This window comes from Humulus lupulus, chromosome 7, assembly GCF_963169125.1.
Source record: "Humulus lupulus chromosome 7, drHumLupu1.1, whole genome shotgun sequence".
NCBI classification, from domain to species: Eukaryota; Viridiplantae; Streptophyta; class Magnoliopsida; order Rosales; family Cannabaceae; genus Humulus; species Humulus lupulus.
Window position 1 is genome coordinate 11,606,895 of NC_084799.1, and position 23,106 is coordinate 11,630,000.

A 23,106-nucleotide genomic window follows, 5' to 3' on the forward strand; every position below is an offset into this window, starting at 1 on the left:
AGCGATGCTTCTGCCAGAGACTTGAATGCACTGTTGAAGACTCTTCGAGTCAAGGTTCCCAAGTTTGATGGCTCTAATGTTGAGAATTGGATTTATAAGATCACTAAGTTTTTTTATTTGTACTCGGTTGCCCCGGAATTGCGTCTCTCTGTTGTCGCATTTCATTTGGAAGGGGGACCAGCCACTTGGTACCAGTGGATGGAACGTGGGGGTTTGCTTCTCTCGTGGGAGGTCTTCTTATTGGAACTTCGGAAGCGCTATGGGACTTCGATTTATGCGGATCCCTTGGGTCGCATCGCCAAGCTTACTCAAACTGGAACTGTGGATCAATATCGCACTGCATTTGAAGAACTCGTGACACAGGTTACTGGTGTGCCTGAAACAATGTTTCTCAATTTTTTTGTGTGGGGTTTGAAGCTGCCTATTCGTCGGGAACTGCTCCTTATGGCTCCGACCGATTTAGCTGACGCTATGGCCAAGGCCCAGTTGTTCGAAGATCGTCATGCCGATTTCTCCAATGTTGTTCGTCCTGATCCGTTTGCTGCAGGTCCTCTGAGTCGAAAGGTCACTGGGTCAGATCTTCTTGGGGGTACTAAATCTGTCTCTTCTGGGCCACAGAGCACTGCAGGGTCCAGTTCTACTGTGAAATCTTCGGGGTCCTCTACGAATCTACCTGCTAAACGTCTCTCACCCCAGGAACTCAAGGATCGGCGTGACAGAGGATTATGTTTCACTTGTGATGACAAGTTTCACTATGGCCATAAATGCAAGAACCGTGTCCTTCTGTTGTGTAGGTATGAGGAGGAGGACACTGACTCACCGGAGATGGCCGAGGAGGTGGAAGACTTGGCGGAGGAGGTTAGCCTCCATGCTTTGTCGAACTCCGTGAATCCCCACATTTTTCGATTACGCGCTCAACATGGCTCACAGTCGATAGAGGTGTTAATTGATACTGGCAGTAATAATAACTTCATCCAAGAATCTCTGGCCGATACATTACAGTTGCCATGCGAAATGACTAAGGCCTTCAAAGTTTATATGGGCAATGGGCAGTTCTTAACGTGTACCAAGTTATGTCAGGCGGTGGAACTTGTGCTACAGGGACACACATTTCACGTTGACCTCTATGTACTGCCGATTTGGGGTCTCGACATAGTCCTCGGTATGCAATGGCTACAAACTCTTGGTCCATGTGTAATGCCCCAAATTTCCTAATAAGGTTTAGGACCTTGATTAGGAGGCCGGGAGGGCCATAATTGATTTATTATAGTATTTAATGATTATATGCATATTTACGTGAATTATATTATTATATGATGGTAAATTCATGCATATAGGAGAATTTATTATTGTGAGGGTATTTTGGTAATTTGGCATGTTGAGGGCATATTTGTAAATTGGGTGCATAATGTAATTTGTGAATGAGATTTTATTATTATGGAGATATATTTGAGCTATTCGACATGAGACGGTCATATATAATGGATTAGCGGTTTTGTCATAACGGGGTCAATTTCGAGGTAATAGAAATGTTTATTTGGTAATGGATTGGGAGTATTTGAGATCAGAATGGAATTCTGGAAGTTTTGACTATAGTATCCCCGAGGGTGTTTTCGGGACCCCGAGCACTAAGTTTTATTTGAGGTTACTTAAGCTTGAAGTAGCTTGTCAGATAAGAACGTACGTTAGAAACCTCTCGTTCTCTCTCAAAGACGGTCCGTTTTACCGTTTGAGCGTTTTCGAAGATATCTTGAGTTTTAGGAGTCGGAATCAAGCGAGGGTCGAGGCATAGCGATCCTAGGAAAGAATAGAAGCTTCTTAGCCGAAGGATTTGACGGAAAACAACCCAATCAAAGGTAATTGAAGTTTAAGTTTTGAGTTATTTCGAGTTTCTAAGCTTTAAATTGATTTTGTGAATCGTTGAGTTTTCGGTTTGTTTGAACCTTGGGTTTTGAGGTATTGGGAAGCTTGGGAACTTTGCTTTGATGATTAGGGAATGTTTAGGTGTGTTTTTGGGGACTTTGAAATGTTGGAAACACGTTGGAGAATGGTTCTGGGTTGGGCGCCGCGGCCCTAGCTCGAGTTAGCAGGTGGCCTTTCTGTTTCGCTGGGCGCCGCGGCCCTTGTGTGGGGCGCCGCGGCCCTTGTGTGGGGCGCCGCGGCCCTTGTGTGGGGCGCCGCGGCGCTTGCCTCTGGAAATTCTGGGGGCCGCGGCCCAAGGTGCTAGGGCCGCAGCCCTTGCCCTGTTTCCACCCCGTTTGCTCGTTTTGACCTCGGGAACTTAGATACGGGCCTCGGGAGTGTCCCTACTACTTGGATTAGTTTGGATTGATCTCTTGGAGGCTAGATATTGGTTTGGAAACCTTTGGGTTATCATGTTATTGATGGTGTTCCATGTTTGGTTATGATTAGGTGACCGCTAAGGGCTTAAAGGTTGACCGTTCTCAAGGGTCGTTCTTATATTGGTTCTAGCTCGGATTTGAGGTAAGAAAATTGCACCCTGTGTATATGAGACATGCATGACTATTATGATGCATGTCGGTTGATTATTATGTATGACATGCATGGTTATCCTTGATGCATGTTGGTTGACTGTTAAATGTGACATGCATGGCTGTTATTGGTGCATGTTGGATTGTTGAATATGTTGCATATGATGCATAAGAAACATGTGATTATGACATGCTTTGTATACCGGGTATGATATTGTTCAGAGCTTGAGCCTCTGTGGTTGTGCATGGTCCTAACTATACTGGTATCTGTTAGTAAGCATGCTAAATACCTTGTTTGTGGACATTGGACATGTGATATATGTTTGGTGGCATGGCTTACCTGTGTATGACGCTGACTTACTAGTCAGAATCGACAATGGTGTCAGATCCGTTTGTGAAGCTGTGACTTATTAGTTAAGTTCACCACGGGCTGAGCACTGGTCGTGTTTTACCGACCCAAGGGTCAGAGGTGGCAGTGCGTTGTAAACGCCGGGCCAAATAAAGATTAGATCTAATCGAGGTCGGCATTGAATGACTCATATGGGGTATTAGTGCTGGACTGACCGGAAGGTCAATGAGAACTATAAGCGCTTGCCTGGTCTACGACCAGATGACTATAGCCAAGGTATATGACCCCGGTGACTGTTTGTCACAAGGCTAAGGGACGTTGTCCATAGTTTCGACTCTAGAGTCGTGAGGAAGGTTATGTTGGTGACAAATCACCTTGCACCTGTCCTAACCAAGCTTATGAAAGAACCACTTATCAGTTGAGCCCTGGTGACCCTATCGTCACATGGCTAGAGGGAGCGATGCTCATTACTGTGACTTTTGGCTATTGTCACCTATCTGTATGGACCGTTGGTTCCGAATGGTTACTATGGTTGTTGTTGATATCATATCATGTTATATGGTGTTTTCTTGCTGGGCTTTGGCTCACGGGTGCTACGTGGTGCAGGTAAAAGCAAGAGGAAGCTGGACCATCCTTGAGTTGGAGACTTTAGGTGATGATGTGTACATATGCAGCTGCTCGTCCGCCATGGCCGAGGTTTAAAGTGGAACTAGGGTGGAACCCTGTTTTGCCGCTTAGAACGGCCTGTTGTAAATACTTTCTGTAATAAACTCTGAAACTTTATTTTCGGGATCCCAATGTATATATTAAACGTTCTAGTGAAACGTTACATCTTAACCAAAATGTTTAGACCCTAAACCGCTAATCATACTTAGTTACACGTTTTGGCCAAATGACTCGATTAGCGAGTTTAGCACTGTTTACAAGGCACACCGTAACGGTCCCTGGAGTTTGGGGCGTTACACCATGTATTCATGATCATCGGGCACTGACTATGGAGTTCACTTGGGCCGGTCAAACGGTGAAGTTAGATGGAAATCCTGAGTGGACGGCGAAGCAGATTTCTTTTACTCAACTCACGTCCTTAATGCATGAAGGCCAGGTCCGTTGGTTAGGACGTATGAACCCCGTGACGAACCCCACTGTTGAACCTTCCCCAGATTCGGCTCAGCTGGACGTTGAACTAGGGCTGTCCAATCTGCCTTCCTCGCTGGTTGTGGCTGCCCGACAGTTACTTCAACAATTTTCTGCTATTTTCGCACCCCCACGGCAGTTGCCTCCATGCCGCACTATTGACCACCGTATTTTTTTACAACCTGGCTCTAGCCCTATTAATGTACGCCCTTACCGCTACCCTTACTTCCAAAAGGATGTCATTGAGAAGTTGGTTCTTGAAATGACGGAGGCGGGTTTCATTCGTCATAGCACGAGCCCTTATTCTTCGCCGGTCTTACTAGTGAAAAAGAAGGATGGTACTTGGCGGTTTTGCGTGGACTACCGAGCCCTCAATGGGATTACTATCAAGGACCGATTTCCCATTCCCACCATCGACGAACTATTGGATGAACTTGGTGCTGCCACTGTTTTTTCTAAGTTGGATTTGAGAGCCGGGTACCATCAAATTCAAATGGATGGACGCGACGTGCACAAGACAGCCTTCCGAACACACGAGGGACACTATGAGTTTCTCGTGATGCCTTTTGGGCTCACCAACGCACCTGCCACGTTCCAGGCAGCGATGACTCAGGTTTTTAAACCTTATTTGTGGCAGTTTGTCATAGTCTTTTTTGATGACATTCTGGTATACAGTGCCTCCCCTGCCGAGCACCTCCAACATTTACGTTTGGTGTTTCAATTGTTGTCTCAACACCAGTTTTTTGCAAAGGCTAGCAAGTGTTCATTATTTCAGACTTCAATTGAATATTTGGGGCATATTGTGTCAAGCAAGGGAGTGGCAGCAGACCCCTCCAAGATTTCGGCCATGGTGGATTGGCCTCTACCTCAAAATATCAAACAACTTCGTGGGTTTCTTGGTTTAACGGGGTATTATCGTCGCTTCATGGCTCATTATGCATTCATCGTCGCCCCTCTCACAGAATTACTCAAGAAAGATAGCTTCGTTTGGACAGAGACAGCCACCTTAGCCTTTAATAATCTGAAAACAGCTATGGTTTCTACACCTGTCTTACAACTGCCAGACTTTTCTAAGATTTTTATCATAGAAACTGATGCTTCTAATGTAGGTTTTGGGGGAGTGTTGATACAGGAGGGTCATCCTATAGCATATTTCAGCAAGAAATTGGGGCCACGCATGCTTGGAGCTTCGACATATGACCGAGAATTGCGGGCGGTGGTTGAAGCAGTCACTAGATGGAGGCAATACTTATTGGGCAGGCCATTCATTATCCGAACGGATCACAAGAGCCTCAAAGAGATTCTTACACAGGTTATCCAAACCCCGGAACAACAACATTGCCTGCGAAAATTATTGGGTTTTCAGTTTTCTATTGAGTATAAGGCTGGCAAGGACAACTCTGTAGCTGATGCCTTGTCCCGTCAAGATGAAGTACCAGTTTCGCATTTTCAGTCGGCACTATCGGGGTTTACCTTTGACTTCTTACATGATTTGAAGCGTGAAAATGATACTTATGCAGATTTAGTTGCCATACATGCGAAGCTCCGCAGTGGACAGCTTCCTAACTCACCTTACACATGTCGCGATGGGCTGTTACTTCACCGCAACAGATTTGTTCTTAGTGATTCTTCATCTCTCAAGTTACCACTGCTGCAAGAGTTTCATGCTTCGCTTGTAGGGGGTCATGCAGGGGTCGAGAGGACTTATTTACGCTTGAGTGCGAATTTCTTTTGGGTCGGAATGAGGAAGGATGTCCAAGCATTTGTTGCTTCATGTTTCACTTGTCAAACCATCAAATACTCCACAGCCGCACCATATGGATTACTTCAGCCATTGGAATTACCGGAGAGGGTTTGGGAGGATTTGGCTATGGACTTCATAGTGGGTCTTCCTAATTCGCATGGGTTTTCTACGATTTTAGTGGTTGTGGACCGTTTTACAAAATATGGGCATTTTGGAGCACTACCCACTCATTATACAGCCACTAAGGTAGCTGAACTTTTCTCTACAATGGTCATTCGTCTCCATGGACTTCCTCGCTCTATTGTGTCTGACCGAGACCCTATATTCACTAGTAATTTTTGGCGGAAGCTGTTTGAACTTATGGGTACTCGACTCAAAATGAGCACTTCCTTTCACCCCCAAACCGATGGTCAATCGGAAGTGACTAACAGGTATTTAGAGCAGTATCTTTGGGCTTTTACTTCGGAATACCCAAAGAAATGGAGCCAGTTTTTACAGTGGGCCGAGTATCATTACAACACAAGTCATCACTCTTCCATCGGTATGACTCCTTTTCAGGCTGTGTACGGCAGACCCCCTCCCTCTATTCCTATGTACACACGCGGTAGCACTTCGGTCCAGGCGGTTGAGGATGAGTTAATGTTGAGGGATGCCTTATTGTCTCGGTTAAAAGAGAACCTGCAGAGAGCCCAACACAGTATGTGCCAGCAGCTAACAAGAGACGACGTCACATTGAGTTCGCTATCGGGGATTTGGTGTTGGTAAAATTACAACCATATAGACAGACTACCGTAGCTCATCGCTTGAATGCGAAACTGTGTCGCCGATATTTCGGACCCTTTTCAGTGGTGGCACGCGTTGGCCCTGTTGCTTACACTCTCGCTTTGCCGCAACATAGCCGTATCCATCCGACTTTTCATGTTTCACTGCTCAAGCGTTTTGTGGGACAGCAGCCCGTGCAACACTATCCTTTGCCCGAACTGCAAAAGGGCCCTCAACCTCTGTTGCTACCCGTCGCAATTCTGTCCAGTCGCTCCATACAACGTGGGTCCAAGTCTATTCCTCAGGTTCTGGTTCAATGGTCTCACAGCCCATTAGAGGATGCTACATGGGAGGATTTTGCACCATTTTGTAAACTGTATGGATTGGAAGACCTTGAGGACAAGGTCAGTTTTGAGGGGGAGAGTAGTGATAACCAGGCCCAAATATCATTAGACCCCAAGCCCATTCGAACAAAGGCCCAGAACTGGTTGGATGAAGCAGCCGAAATAGCTAAGTGCACTCAAGAACAGCCAGAAAATGCAGCAAGAGAAACTGTTGAGGCAAATGAAGGGAACCGACTGAACAACACAGCGCGTGAGAAAAGGGCACGCGCACAACCGAGATGGATGAAGGATTTCGTGATGGCCGAGACGCGTTGAGCAAGAGCAAATGGAGAATAACCAATTTCTGTTATATTGTTGTAATTGCCGTTTGGCTTAGTGGTTGGACATATACATGTTTTGTAAGTATTAGACCATTTTCTTATCATGAATGAAGTAATCTGAGAACTTGGGAGATTTGTACTGTCTCAAAGAGTACTCATAGCTATTATGCACATAAATGCAAGTCCTTAAAAATATTTATGGAGTTTTTAGGACACTCATTGAGAGTCCTGAAAAAACATAATATAGGACTCGCAATGAGTGTTCTAAAAAAAATATGCGAGTCCTAAAAAATTATGGGCTAAAAAATGAGTGTTTTACTTAACAATTTTAAGGACTTGCTTTGAGAGTCCTTAATACTCTTTAAGGACTCGCTTTGCGAGTCCTAAAAATACATTGGCGAGTCCTAAAAACACATTGGCTGAATAATTGTGACTTTTAAAGACTCGTTTTGCGAGTCCTAAAAAATATTAAAGATAAAGACTCTCAAAGCAAGTCCTTAAAATTATTTTGTAAAGAAGCATAAAAACAATGTTTCTTTCGAAAATATAGGGTAAAAGGGATTTATTTTAGTCTCACCCAAGATATTTTTAATTTAAATAAAAAAAATTATGTTAAACTAAAATAGAATTTATATATTAGAAATCTAATCCCTAATATACCACTAATGGATTGTAGCCGCAGACCCTCACCCTCACCCTCACTCTCGATCTCTCCGTCGACGCACCCCTCACCCTCACCCTCCCTCTCGATCTCTCCGTCGCCGCCTCTACCTCAGCCAGCCGATTGTAGCCGCACCGCCATCGTCGCCGACCGAATAGCACAGGCAGAAGGGACGATTCGCACGGAGCGAAGAGCACAGGCCGAAGGTATTAATCAATAATAATTTCCATTGCCAATAATAATAATAAAAAGGAAAAAAAATCAACCTAAGTTCTTGATATCTAAGCCAAGTGGAGTTGTTCAATATTAGTATAAATGATGAAAATGAAAAAAAAATCAAGTCTGTCAACTTTTATTTTCTCATTTCTTTTTGGATATGATGCATACTGGTTAATTGTATTTATGTATTTACATATTGAGTCATTGCCTCGTTTGTTTGAACTTCGAACCATATTATTTTAGTTTGTGCTTTCATTCTATTGTAGATTGTGTGTATCTGGGTCTGGTTTTTCTGACCAATTTGAGTGTTGTTGATTTGTCTGGATTTTTTTGTACATATGTTTTTTTTTCTGTTCATTGGGTGATATCAAATAAAAGAAAGCTCGTGATTTTATTTTATTGTTCATCGGGGTGTATCACGGGATCCGTTTATTTCATTTATTTTGTTTTTCTGATGCATTCTTTCTGCCTGACCATTCAAGTAACGAAAATAGCATTTATAATTTATTCCATTGTTTGACGAAGTTTAAATATATTTGCTTAAATTGGCAAGCAATGAATAAATTTTGCAACTTCAGAAAGTAGACCAATGTTATTCAGATTCTATATATATATATTCATATAAATGGGGTGATAGTCTATAAAACCAGAGCTCACTGTGCAAGCTGAGCCAATCATGGACCCTTATGGCCCTTCTATAATTGATGAAAATTTGGAAGCTATAGTGGTCAGGTTAGTTTTGGATTAACTTCTTTTTTGGGACATTTCATTGAAATTTATACATGATGATAAGTATTATGATCTGGCCATTAAACTGGTTTTTCAAGTGGATTAGTTGAATTTTGTTTGATTAATGAGCCAGAAGAAGAAAAGTTTGACTGATTTTGGTTATGGCAGTAAGGAGACTTTACCAGGTGGAGTTTCAGTCAATAAAAAGAGAGTTGAAAAAGGGCTTTCACAACTAAAGGTTTTCACTTTGTTTCTTTCTACTCTCTTCTGATTTTGGATTATCAAACCCAGTTTTAGATATTATTCAATTATGGAAGTTTATGGAACTAATAATAAACTATATTATATAATATAATCTCTTATACTATAACAAGCTCCCCTTTCTCCTTCAAGCAAGAGATGTTGGTCTCATTCTCACTTTCGTCTTGAGTAGTCTTTTATTTTTGTCTTTGGAAAGCAATTAATGTATGTATGCTAATATATAATATATTAAAAGCTACACGTGAGGATATATAATGATAACTTCCACGTCTAATTTCAGTAGCTCTAGTAATTAATAATCTCCAAAAAGGCCCGTCGGCAACATCATTCAATTCCTGTTATGTATAATTCATCCCAATAAGGTTAATTAATTTCTCAATATATATATATATATATGTTTGCATAGCATGTTATATAGCTTGGTTCTTAGCCAAAATGGCATATATATGCATGCCTCTCCCCCTTGTGGTATTGAGGGTAATCAAATACTGTCGATCAGATCATCACACTCTTCTTTGTATAGATTATTGAGTAGAACATCATCTATACCACTCATTAATATTAGTTTATGTAGCTATATATAGTTAATTAATTAGGAGACTCTAGCTATATACATGATATGTTTCTTGAATTTGGTTTGTCTTGTTCATGCAGCTTCTAATTGATGGTAACTTATTATTACAGTAACATAATTGCTGGTCCCTTTTGTGTGTTTATAATTTGTTTTTGTTTGCATATTGTAATGTGGTACTGACAGCTTAAAACAATGGCCATGAGTACTTATCCCAAAAAAATCAGAGCTCTATCTCGCCGTTCTCCTGACTCCGCTACTCTCTCCATTTCACTGTCATCTCTTGGTTTTCCGAGGTACTCTTGCTCGTCTTTGGTGTGTGTGGCGTCGTCTCCGGTGGTGGCTGTTCTCTCTTCTTGTTAAAGGTTTGGCTGTTCTTGGACTTAGTGTTACAAATAGCATTTGTTTATACTATGTACATTTGCTTTTGTTGATTTGTTTATACTATCTAATATTTTACAAATTTTTAGTAACGTACTTTATTAGAATATATAAAGCTGCTAATGTTTCCATTTGCACAAGTGTGGAGGTTGTGCAACTATTGAAATTGGTTTTGCAGCTTTTGAATTTCAAAGCTGGGATGATTAGTTTTTATCTATTTAAAATAGTATAGATTTGTTAAGGATTAATATAAATGTAATCACTGTAACTTTGTGATTTGGAGAGGGCTATACAAGGGTCCCGTTATTAGAACTGGAGAATTTCTTTTTTTGATGTTCTTTACATTTTAGTCAAATTTGCTTTACTTGATAGGTGTACGAGTTTATATAAGAGTCTTGCTAGGAAGTTGCAAGGAAGAATATATATTTGAGAGTTATATATTGAGAATCCAATTAAAAGAAAAGTGGAAAGGATCAATGAGAGAAGTTGACCGTTGTTTTCATTTGGTTTCGGTTTAATTTAAGAGTTTGGTCAAAGTATGTAGTTCCTTATTTAAGTTTGCTTTCTATTGTTTGACAATAACTTGTAATCCTAATCCAATCCAAACTAATTGTCTCATAAAATAAATAAATAAATAAAAGAGTAGGGCTAACATTCAACCCAAATCAAACTAGTCCATCCAATTCAATTTAATCTAATTAATTTAGAAGAAATTTGATTAAATATTAAAAATTAAATTTTAATTGAATTGGATTAGTTGGTTAATGTTATTGTCCAAAACTTAACTATCACTAAAGCATCTAATATACAATTATTATTAATTATTGAAATATATTATGCTCGAATTAAGCATGCTTATAAAAATATTTTTTTTTTTGACAAATATTAAAATATTTATTTAATATTACGTATTATAATTATTTTATATTTATTTTTATTAATCTTAATTTTTTTAAAATTCACTTGAAATTTTAGAAAAATATAGAAAAGTAAAACAATCTATCAAAATGATTCAAAGCAAATTGAATTGATTTTTTGTTTTGGTTTTTTTTGTTAGAGCAAATTGAATTTGAATTAGAATGATGAAATTGCAAAAACACAATCTTAGGAATGATTTACTGATGCGAGCGACTGAGCGAGGCAGAGGCGTGGGGTACGAGTGCGAGTGCGGGTGCGGGTGCGGGTAGGCTTAACGGCGGTGGCGGTGGCAGTCGACTGGTAACTCGAAGGTGAAGCGGGGAAGAGTTTGAGAGAGTGAAAGGCAAGTTAAGTAGAATTGAGTAATAAGAATTCTCCATTTTTTAGTCATTTGCGTGTAATCCTTGTAAATCATCACCAAAACCCCAAACCCCAATTCTTCTTCTTCTTCTTCTTCCACTCTTCACACCCAATGTTGAATTGGAATCCTCGCTGATTGCTTATCTTCCATGGTCACTGCTCATCCGTTCATCACATCTCTTGCTTACCTTGCTTTGTCACTTATTTCAGCGCATTTGACGTTGTCGCCTGCTGGCATTGAGAACACATATCATGAATGACCAAGATTCGTCTTCTCAAGTAAAAGCTCTCAATCTTTTATTTGAGTTGGAACGTATTCTGGAATCCGATCCTATAATGTAAGTAGAAGATTCACCTATACGAATACACATAATTGTATATAATGTATGATAAATTGGAGTGTTTGAGGTAATTATAGGTAATGCTTTCTTAGGATTCATTAGAATTCCAAGAAGAGCTCCCATTATGATAATTCATCTTCTTTACTTCTCAATATGTTGTTATGTCAATGTCGTTATCTGATTTCTTTTGCTTTGAAACTCAGAGATGAAGTGGGGTTTATTCATCCATCCCAATTTGATACGCTGAATGAAGAAGCATATCAGTTTGTCCCATCCTCAGATGACACTTTTAGCTCTAAGGTGCCTGACGTTGATGCTTCTAAGCATGTTAGTGTTGCTAGTTTTTGGAATAAAGATCACAAATTGGGAATCTCAACGGAGGTTCTTTTTCCATTATACCAGACAGCCAAACATGCATTCATGGCTGCAATTAAACAATACAAGGCACTGGTAGACAGCTCGTCAAGTCACTCTTCATCTTCTCATGGCAATGTTGAAAATGAAGTTATGAAGCATAGCAGGGCTCTTTTGTTGCTAAGCTGCGATTTTGGCACTGCGTGGCATTCCAGGTTGTCCCTGTTTTTCATGTTTGGCTGTTAATTGTCTTTGATTCAATTCTAGTTTGAATGGTGCCACGGGAACTTTACAGTTTACAAAGATATTTGTTGATCATCTTTAAATGCTTGTATCTTTGTTTTTTAGTTTGTTGTTGTTGTTATTATTATTATTATTAAAGTAATAGGAGTATGAAGAGCTATTAGGCCTAATTTACCTTTGTTATTTGTTGCTTGATTGTAAACCCACTTAAAAAGCACTTTAATAATATCAGTTATTATGGTTTAATTGCTGCTATTATGATTTATGACAATTGACAACTCATTTCATTCAGGAAACTAGTTGTGTCGAAGAAATATCCTCCCTCTGTGTTGGTGTATGAACTTCACTTGTCAGCACTTGTTCTATCATATGCACCTAAATGCGAACATGCTTGGAGTCACAGGTATGCCATATTGCCGGTACTGGTACCATTACAAGTATGGTACCAGTACCAAAGAAATGATGTTGGCTAGAGATACTAATAATTGTAGGAATTTTTTCTCTTCCTTTGTTTCAGTACTTTATGTTATTGGGTCTGCTTGTTTTACTTGAATAGCTAATCTAGTTTTTTGGTCAATTTTGTTATGTAGCCATTTTTCTGCAATGGTTTTGAATAGAAATCTTACTACTTATTGATCATGTTAGGCGGTGGGTGATCAAATCAATTGCTGGAAGATGTCCAACTCTACAAAATATTTTGGAAAAAGAATCTGAGCTGGTGGAGAAAATAGCTGAGGTCTAATTCAATTCATAAACTGCTTACTTTTAGAACTTAAAGGTTCACTTGAACATTTCGAAGGAAGTTTAGCATAGCATATGGGATCATTATGCTTGTTTCTCTGTTGAAACTTTTTACGTTCTATTTTCCATTGCCTCTTCCCGCACTCCGAATTGACAGCCACAGTTAAACTGAACTAAACTTCTATATCCCACAAAACGTGGAATGTGGTAGTCTGCCTGTGTTAATTAACGGCTTCTATTTCCTAATTTGCACTGCTTATTATTATAGGTTGTGTTTCAAATTACTTGCTTTTCCCCCTCACAGAGATAAAAATGGAATTACCATGAATTTCCTTCATTTCATTGCTTATACTTGTATTTGGTCATTTTATATTACTAGCTGTTCTTCTTTATAGAGATCAAAAATGAATTACCGTGCATGGAATCATCGGAACTGGTTGGTTTCTTATATGTCAAAAGAACAGGTTAGATATGTTTATTTTATTTCTTTGTTTTATCATTCTTTCTTTCCCTCCAGTCCTAGATTAAGAAAGAAATTAGTTTTTGTTTCAGATTGCTTAAACCTATAGGCTTAGAGCGTTGAACCTTGAATACAAAGTCAGAGTTTGCTGAACTTCCTTAAATATGAAAGTGCAGGCAAAGGCAGTCGCAGTAATTTTATAAGTCCTTAAACATTTATAACCAAAAAATGTTGATTTTTCAGATTCTATTATTATAACCACAGTGTATCTCATCTTGTGGTGATTATGAAGTTAACAGTCTGAATGTGTCCTTGTAGGTACTTCATGAGCTAAAGAAAACCCGAAACTGGGCAGGCTTGCATGTTGCTGATAATAGTTGCTTCCATTATCGCAGAGTGAGTAGATTAGGAGATGTAATAATGCTAAAGTGGCTATTAACTTATGCTTCTTATTCCTTGTATTAATTATGTGTATATATATGTTATGTTACTTGTTTTGTTTTTATCAATCATCTGTATGATTAGAATGGTCGGCAAAAAAATTTGGTGTGCTTTCCCTACGTGCTTCAAAACTTAATTAGTAATTTTTATTCATTTGTTTACTATCTTTGCTTTGTCTACCTGCTTGAATACTCATTCATTATTTTATTTATCATTATCACATTCAATACTTGATTGTTATTTTCTATGTAATTCACCGAAAAGGGTAATTCAAATGGTTAGGCATCCTAGTTCTTTCTGAGCACATGCATAACAATTATTATAGTTTTCTACTCCCATACATTCTAGTGTTAGGCAGGGATCTCTAGTTTTTGAACTTGAGCCTCCGAGTGAGTGAGGGATTTCTGAAGCTAAATCTATATAAATATATATATATTCTGTGTTTGTCAATGTTCTGTAGTCTACATGCTTAGGCAATTATGATGTGTTATAACTCATCTCCTCATTATCCATGTCTTCAATATGCAGCGGCTAATGCTTAGAATTTTAGAGGACTCAAAAATTGGGTCTTTCCAGTACTCTGTTGATATAAATCAATTGTGGGAGGTACAACTCTTCTTCTTATGTTTGTAATAATAATGATACTGTCATCATCTCCTTCCGGCAAGGGCTCCTTACATGTATATTTGACTTTGTCTTTTCAATTACCTTCAACTTTTTTGTATGAAAAAGGTGTTGTCCTCCTAAGTAAAACTAGTCGCGTAAATTTCTTTACCCCCTTGACAATTTCGCGTACATGACAGGACGAGCTTGAATGGAATGAAATGCTGATAAAGCTGTATGTAGGAAGAGAGGTATATAGCTTTACAACTTGATCATATTTTATAGTTGCAGCATAGTCTCTTTATTTTGGCATCTATATACAATATATACAAAGTAACTGCCTACTCTAAAATTTGGACACCAAGCATAAAACTTCAACATGGTGGTGCCCATCTTGTGATATTGTAATGCTGATACACTGGTGGTAGCTGCCTACTGATTCATTTGTATTTCCTCTAAGCAGGCTCTATGGCTTCATCGCCGCTTCCTTGCTCCAATTCTGTTAAAACGTTTTTCACTTGATCACACCGACATCAGGACCAGCATTCATAAGGACTCTGATAAGTTTGTGGATAATGAGTTTAATCTTCTTAGCTTATGCTCATCTGTTCCAGAAAGCAGCTTTGAGGACCACAATGCACAAGCTTTGCATTGTGCTACATACATGTTATGGTTGCTTAAGGTAACAAACAAAGGTTTTTCTCTCATTAAATTTTCTTCATGACCGCTATATGGGTTTCTTTAAATTAAAATTGTTGATTGTTGCTTTAATTTTCCTCAGTTTATTGGGGTTGAATTCCAAGAAAAGCTGAGAGTAGAGAACTTGAAGTCTGTTTTGAGCAAGACATGCCCAGAAAAGTCCTTCTTATGGGATCATTTAACGGAGAATTAAATCATTATACCGTAACACTTATTGGTTTGTTATATAATCAGCATTTTAATATTAATATATTTATCTCATCAAATGAGTTAAATCTATTATGTAATAAACCAGGTTGTTATGAGCCATGAATAATTTGTATTGGTTAGTTATTAACCGTTTTTTTAATTATTACACTCCCCTTTTTGTAATAATAATAATAATAATATAGTTTTTATTTTTTATTGGGTTAATATAAAAAATTTGTTAAATTATTTATTGTTATACAGTAAAACCTTCGTATAGTGTTACTATATTGGAATAATTTTCATTTAGTTATAAAAAGTTTTAGTCTCAATTTCAACATTATATAGATATGTATTTTATAGTTATACATTTATATCATTTTCATTTATCAATGTTCTTACATTGAGTTTTTTTTAGGAATAGACTTTACTATTTAGATTGAAAAGTGAGTAAGATAACAATTTAACTTATTGTCTAGCTAAACAGGATGTAAAGATGTAGTGAAAAATTAGACAATAAAAGATTAAAAAATAAAACATTAAAAACTTATTTTCATCTCCCCAAATAAATATCTACAAAATAAATAAATAAAAGTCAATTAGTATCAAATATTAAATAGTGATAACACTAATATGACTTACAATTTTGATATTGGAAGAAAACATTTTCTTAAATAATTTAAAAATGAATAATCTGACACTTATTTGTGAAGTCCCAAAATTGGTTGTGTCACCTCTAAATACATTTTATTCATTATGTCAATAAGATACCCCACCACAAATCAACAAAGATAAATTATTTATTACCCAATAAAAATAAGTAAACTTATAGAAAAAAAATAAAAAATAAAATAGAAGTACTTTTGGAGTTTGGGGTATCTACTTCATAGTGGTTTCTTAATTTGGTGGTGTCATTGTTAGCTTGAGTAGACGCACAAGATTCTAAGAAAGCACAACTAGCCTGAGAATGCACAAATCTAGCCTAAACGGGCACAAAACAAAACAAAACAGGCACAAACAGGACTGACCCTGAGTTGTGGGAGACCCTATACAAAATATGTTATATTTAAAAAAATTATATATAAAATAATATTTTTTTAAATTTTGGAAACATTTGTGCATGTAAAAAAATGAAATTTCTAAAAAAAAATTGGGGTCAAATCGTGTGGGCCTCTAGGCACAGGCCGACAAGCCTAAACATGCACAAAACAAACCTAAAAGAGTCACAAGACAAGCATAACGCAGGCACATAACAAGCTATTGGCTGCACAAGGGCAAAAAAACTATTTACACATTATTTTAGCAGTACTGGAAAAGTATACAAACAATTTTGTCATTAAAATTAGTTATAATATTGACGTACAAAAACTTTAAAAGCATATAAAGCTATATGTTAAAAGCTAATGATATTCCTATTTTTGGTAATCCAACCTAATAAAACTCTTTGATTGAAAATACTATAATTATAGCATTTGGTTATAGGGTTTATAATTTTTTGGATTTTGTGTTTTTTCTGATTACCTGTTTAGACTTTGTATTTTAAAAAATTTATTTTTAGACCTTATATTTTATAAAATTGTTCAAATAGACCCCAAACTCAATTTTGATGCATAAAAAATTGAATATAACGACACTGTTATTAAGCAGAATGATTTTATTTTTGTTATGAATTGTTTGTTTGGTGAATTATTTGTGATTTTAGTTGATAAAACTTTGACTAAAATCGAGTTTAGGGTTTTATTTTAACAATTTTACAAAATATAAGATCTAAAAAATAATTTGTCAAAACACAAATTTTAAACAAGTAATGAGACAAAATACATGGTCCAAAAATATATAAACCCTTGATTCTATTAAGAGATTATATTATATAAAATAATAATAATAAACTATGGACCAAAGCTACAAAGTAACCAACATTCTTTGAAATCTAAAATAAATTTGCCAGAAGCGAATAAATCCTTATATTATATTAATGTTATTATTCTTACCCAATATGTGTGTCATTCTCACGAAAAATAAAACTAAAATGACTAATCAAAATAATAATGATATGTACACACATAATTTATACCAAACATTTAAATTCTAAACTTTTAATATTCTAATAAAAAATATTAAAAGTTGGAGACGTTTTTTTTTCCTTCATATGGAACATCCATAGAAAGAAAGATTATTTTTATTAAACTTACTATAAACTATAATGACTAATAAGGATGATACATTTTTTTAAAAACCGACAAATAAAACTAGTCAAAGAAATAAATATATTAATAATCCATAAAAATACTTGTATGAACATCTATAAATGGAGAGAATCTTTTAATTTAATCCTACTACTATAAAAACATTAGGATAAATTCATCAAATATTTTTCAATTTAACGTTATACTATTACTATAAAAACATTTGACTAGATTCATTCAACTTCTTCATACTTATCTAAAAACATTAATTGCTTCCGTAACTGTATAAAATATTAAAATTCTATAAATAACAAATTTCAAATGAGAAAGAAAAAAATATATCTTAAATTGTAGTGGAGCTGTAAATGTTCTTTTCATTTCATATATAAGGCCAGCTCCAATGTTGGTGGCCTCCTGAGTAGCTCTCTGACAGGCTACCAAACCAAATATATGGATGGCTTACCATTAGAGTGGAAAGTAGCTTATTAATTATGAAGGAACTGTTGCCTCACAGAGGCAACGGTGATATCTTTATTTTTTATTTTTTTAATTATATATATATTATATATAGGAAAATGTTACCATTGGTGTAAAAAACGGTAATATATTAAAAAAAATTCTTCTATAAATACTCATCTATTTCATTCAATTTTCACACCATTTCATACATTTTTCTTCCAAATTATCAATATCACAAAATTTATTTTTTTACCAATGGATTCCCAAAATTCTCAAAATTTTCCAAATTCTCCAAATACCAACTCCCAAAATCTAAATTTTCAAAATTCATCATTTTTTCCACATACCAATCCCCAATCCCCAAAATCTAAATTTTCAATATTCTCATTTCAATCAAAATTTTCAAAATACTCCTTCTACTAATCCTCAAAATCCAAATTTTCAATATTATCAATTTAACCAAAGTTTTCCAAATTCTCAAAATTATCTCATGTCCTCTTACCCTTACCAAAATTTTGGCTCTATTGAGACACCCCAACAAGCTCCATTCTTCACACCAACAAATTCACTACCATATGCATTTCATATGCCTTCCCTACACCAACCCAAAATAGTTTCAAGAAATTATAGGCCAAGTATGGAAAAGTCTAGTATTGATTTGAATCGTGAAACATCATCGACATCTGTCTCTGAAACTCAACCTGAACATAGTGCTGAAGGGTTGGAAAATGTAGTTCTACACAATGAAGATGAATCAAGGCATAAATGTAAAGTCAAATGGAGCAAGGAAGCCACTATACTTCTAATAAGTGGATGGCTTAATACATCTAAGGATGCCATTGTGGGGAATGACCAAACTTCTACACATTTCTGGGCTCGAATCGCAGATTACTTCAACACCAACCAAAAAGGTGAGCAAGCAAAGACTGGAAGGCAATGCAAAGACCATTGGAATAAGATGAATCAAAAGGTGGTGCGATTCAATGGATGTTATAAACGAGTTCAATTAGCACATCACAGTGGTTGGTCTGATGAGAAAATTCTTGAGAATGCACATCAATTGTACAAATCTGAAAATAACAACTCAAATTTTCTACTTGTGGACTGTTAGAGATTGCTAAAGGATGAGCCGAAATGGAATACAATGTACCAACCAAAAGGTGGTAAGAGAACAAAGGTGTCAGATACAGGGGCATTTACTTCTTCTTCCAATGCAGACATTAGTGATGATGAAGTACGTGAAGTGCGCCCTACTGGCCAAAAGGAAGCAAAGAGAAAAGGGAAGGAAAAAAAAGACACACATGCTAGATTTATAGAGATTAGTGAACGGAAAGCATCTGCATTGGAGAAATTGGTGGCGATAAAGGAGAAAGAGACGACGATAAAGGAGAAAGAGGCAGAAGATAATAGGATGACAAAATACATGGATTATCTCATCATGGACACGTCGCATATGACTCATGAACAAAAGAAAGATCATGAAAACTTGTGTACTTATATTAAGAATAATATCCTGAAGTTGTAATTGCTATGTATTTTTATCAACCGCATTATTATGTATTTTATTTTATTTAAATAAATTATCCTTTGTGTTAACGGCTATATTTCAACGGCTATATTTCAACGGCTATATTTTAACAGCTATATGTTAACGACTATATTTTAACAGCTACATTTCAACGGCTATATTTTAACGGCTATATTTCAACGACTATATTTTAACGGCTACATTTTAACAGCTACATTTTAACGGCTACATTTTAACGGCTATATTTCAACGGCTATATTTTAACGGTTATATTTCAACGGCTATATTTCAACGGCTACATTTTAACGGCTATATTTTAACAGCTACATTTCAACGGCTATATTTTAACGGCTATATGTTAACGGCTATATTTTAACGGCTACATTTCAATGACTATATTTTAACGGCTACATTTTAACGACTACATTTTAACGGCTACATTTTAACGGCTATATTTCAACGGCTATATTTTAACGGCTACATTTCAATGGCTATATTTCAACGGCTATATTTTAACGGCTACATTTCAACGACTATATTTTAACGGCTACATTTTAACGGCTATATTTCAACGGCTACATTTCAACAGCTATATTTTAACGGCTACCATGTCTATAAATACCAAATTTCAATATTCCTTTTACTCAACTCTCCATTCAATCCTTCATTTTACTCTTTCATTCCCAAATATCATATACTCTAAGTTCAACAATGGATTCGTGATAACTCTACAAAATTGAGTTATTTTACCACTTTTTATGTGCTAATTGTTGCTTAATTCTTGAGTTTTTAATTGATTTATTAAGTTTTTAGGTAATTTTGAATTTAGTAGTCTTATCATGATTTTGTATACTTTTGTGTGTTTTTATAAGTATTTTGTTGTAAAATGTTGTAGTTAATTATTTGAATTATTATTGTTAAGATAGTGGTAAAAAAATGTTGTATTATTGAGATTAATTGTTAAATATAAATTAAGTTATAATTAACATTTTCAAAGAATTAAATTGATTTATTTTATAGTTGAAAATATTTTATTATGATTTATTTTTATATTTATTTTGTAGGGAATTTATAGTATTTTTGGGTTTTAAAAAGTGAGGAAAAGAAGAAATAAAAGTGGTATTTCTGCAATCAAACCCAAGTTTCCAGCCTTTGGCCCACGCCAGGCCCAGGCCCAGGCCCATTCCAAGACCTTGTCTCCTAGCTAGTTTCTCTCCATTCAATAGCATCAAGTTTCCCTCATCAACAAGAATGTCACTCACATTCAGCACACCAACGCCACCTGTCCAACTATTTCATATGCACATATGCATATCAACAAACCACCTTGTCGCATGCCCCTGCCTCCTGAAGACTTCCAAGCTGTACGGGCCAGCCTTACATCCAAGGCCCAATAATGAAGCCTTCCTCCACGCCACCAGCTCCCATCAATGAACCCAACGCCTGGCTCAGCATCAGTCCATGCCTTCAGTCCACTTCGGCTCAAGCACCATCTGCCTAGCCCAAGTCAACCATGCCAAAGCCACAAAAATAAGACCAAAAACTCACATTTTTATTCCCAATATTTTTCACTCAAATATCAATTCACTCTTCCCTATTTTTTCTTACCTAAATAAACATTCCTAATTCATTTTTTTACCCTAGCTTTTCACTAATATTTTACCCAACCAAACATTTCATCTTTCCAATACTCTTACACTTACTCTATTTATCCTACCACTTCCCAACACAATTAAATTAATCAATTTATTTATTTTAATTTGATTAATTTAATCTCCATATTTTGCCTATAAATAGAGTCTTGTAAGACCATTTGGGGGGCTCTTCTTCTTCATCTTTTCAACACCTTCTACACATATTTTTCTCTCTTCTTTTCACTAGTTTCTCTCTACCATTTTCATCTTTTGAAGAACATGTCAAGTATGTTATTTTGTAATTTTTATCTAGTTATGAGCTTCTAATCTTTTTCAAAGGTTATTAAGATGATGATGAAGCAAAATGTAACTAGATAGTATTTTTTTATTGTATGTTGATTTCCTATTTGTGTAACATTGTTTATGGATTTTTCTATCAAGGATATGCATTTTTCATCTATTATTGAATGTTAAAGCATATTACACTTAGTTCTTCATTATGCAAAAATATGATATTATTTGATTAAATGTTTTTCATTAAATTGTTCACATCTAATTCTTAGAGCATAAGTATCATATTTTGCCTAAACATAATCTCTTTGATTTTTTGTAGTTTCATTAGGTTGTAACACAACTAATGCTTAGAAATTATATTTTATATAAGTGAAGAAAAATCCTACCTTTTTGAAAGAGTAACTTGTGCTTGAATAGAAAATATATTTAAAAAAATATATATATATATAGTGTGATTTATTTCAACTATATCAAAACTTGGGAATCAATATACTTATAAATACTATTGAACTTGCATTTTGTGGATTCTAAAATCTTAATAATCTTATTTTATATATCTCATTTGAAAACCATTTTTTCTATTTAATCTTAAATCTTTTTATTACTTGTCTTTTATTTTTCTAAAACAAAATCTCATCAAATATTTGGAACTAGGTTAGAATATTATTGCTTTGTTTGAAATAGTTTCTTTTGATGTTAGTCAACTCCCATGGGTTCGACCTCGTACTTACATGAACATTATATTCCGAAACGATTCGTGCACTTGCGAGTTTAATTATTAAAACATCCCGTTTTGGGTCCAACAATTCGCCAAATTCTCCGAATCCATACAACAATATAAGTCTAGAGGATATCATAATTGCAGAGTGTACTGGCGATCATGATGATCAATATTTCAAAGCGCTCATGGATGGGGGTAGCTCAACAAGACAAGGAAGAAAGAGAGCCCACATTGATAGAGGGCATGTAGAAGGACACCAACGTTTGTTCGATGACTACTTTTCTGATGAACCGGTGTATACAGAATATCAATTTCGAAGAAGATTTAGAATGTGTAGACATGTATTCCTACACATAGTGCAAGCTCTAGAAAATCATTCAGAGTATTTCCATACGAGGTTTGATGCAGTCGGTAGAAGGGGGCTTTCACCATTACAAAAGTGCACCGCTGCTATGCGAATGTTGGTATATGGAGCGCCTGCCGATTATGTTGATGAGTATGTTCGAATTGGTGAAACTACCGCTATTGAATGTCTAGTCAATTTCGTTCGAGGAGTGAATGATATTTTTGGGACCGAATATTTAAGACGGCCCAATGCTGGGGACATTCGTCGCTTACTTCAAATAGGGGAGGTGCGTGGTTTTCCAGGCATGTTGGGAAGCATTAATTGTATGCACTGAGAATGGAAAAATTGCCCAGTTGCATGGAAAGGACAATTCACGCGAGGTGATCACGGCAGGCCAACAATCATGCTCGAAGCAGTTGCATCACAAGATCTCTGGATATGGCATGCATTTTTTGGTGTTCCGGGATCCAATAATGATCTGAACGTGTTAAATCAATCCCCATTATTCACTGAAATCTTACAAGGGCAAGCTCCAAGAGTTGAGTTTACAATAAATGACACACAATACAACAAGGGGTACTATCTAACAGATGGTATCTATCCAGAGTGGGTACATTTGTTAAAA

At 36.3% G+C, this 23,106-nt stretch overlaps 3 protein-coding genes across 8 annotated transcripts; all 3 read left to right on the forward strand.

The window, feature by feature from the left end:
- Positions 1 to 7,800: 7,800 nt before the first annotated feature.
- LOC133790676 (uncharacterized) lies at positions 7,801 to 15,566 on the forward strand. 6 transcript variants are annotated; one of them, XM_062228403.1, is made up of 14 exons: positions 7,801 to 8,012; positions 8,923 to 8,992; positions 9,773 to 9,951; positions 11,025 to 11,228; positions 11,456 to 11,583; positions 11,790 to 12,155; positions 12,476 to 12,586; positions 12,829 to 12,919; positions 13,320 to 13,388; positions 13,703 to 13,780; positions 14,354 to 14,431; positions 14,629 to 14,679; positions 14,892 to 15,110; positions 15,210 to 15,566. In XM_062228403.1, the coding sequence occupies exons 5-14, from the start codon at positions 11,498 to 11,500 to the stop codon at positions 15,318 to 15,320; spliced, it is 1,260 nt and encodes a 419-aa protein (XP_062084387.1). In that variant the 5' UTR covers positions 7,801 to 8,012; positions 8,923 to 8,992; positions 9,773 to 9,951; positions 11,025 to 11,228; positions 11,456 to 11,497; the 3' UTR covers positions 15,321 to 15,566. The 6 variants fall into 6 exon arrangements, with proteins under 6 accessions (XP_062084387.1, XP_062084385.1, XP_062084390.1 ...); XM_062228401.1 differs by having other exon boundaries at positions 11,076 to 11,228; XM_062228406.1 differs by lacking the exon at positions 14,354 to 14,431 and having other exon boundaries at positions 11,076 to 11,228.
- A 3,029-nt stretch (positions 15,567 to 18,595) lies between these two features.
- On the forward strand, positions 18,596 to 19,069 carry LOC133791373 (glutathione S-transferase T3-like). Its single transcript, XM_062229302.1, has one exon. It carries the CDS (start codon positions 18,596 to 18,598, stop codon positions 19,067 to 19,069), a length of 474 nt encoding a protein of 157 aa, XP_062085286.1.
- Positions 19,070 to 22,320: 3,251 nt separating this feature from the next.
- LOC133791374 (uncharacterized) lies at positions 22,321 to 22,815 on the forward strand. The gene has a single exon (XM_062229303.1). It carries the CDS (start codon positions 22,321 to 22,323, stop codon positions 22,813 to 22,815), a length of 495 nt encoding a protein of 164 aa, XP_062085287.1.
- Positions 22,816 to 23,106: the final 291 nt, after the last annotated feature.

Excerpts from the sequence above, each read along its gene's own strand:
- LOC133790676 (XM_062228403.1), top strand. The coding sequence starts at position 11,498 with ATGAATGACCAAGATTCGTCTTCTCAAGTAAAAGCTCTCAATCTTTTA. Across the intron at positions 11,584-11,789 it reads CTGGAATCCGATCCTATAAT|AGATGAAGTGGGGTTTATTC; the intron begins GTAAGTAGAAGA and ends TTTGAAACTCAG. Across the intron at positions 14,680-14,891 it reads AGCTGTATGTAGGAAGAGAG|GCTCTATGGCTTCATCGCCG; the intron begins GTATATAGCTTT and ends TCCTCTAAGCAG.
- LOC133791373 (XM_062229302.1), top strand. The coding sequence starts at position 18,596 with ATGGAAAAGTCTAGTATTGATTTGAATCGTGAAACATCATCGACATCT.
- LOC133791374 (XM_062229303.1), top strand. The coding sequence starts at position 22,321 with ATGGATGGGGGTAGCTCAACAAGACAAGGAAGAAAGAGAGCCCACATT.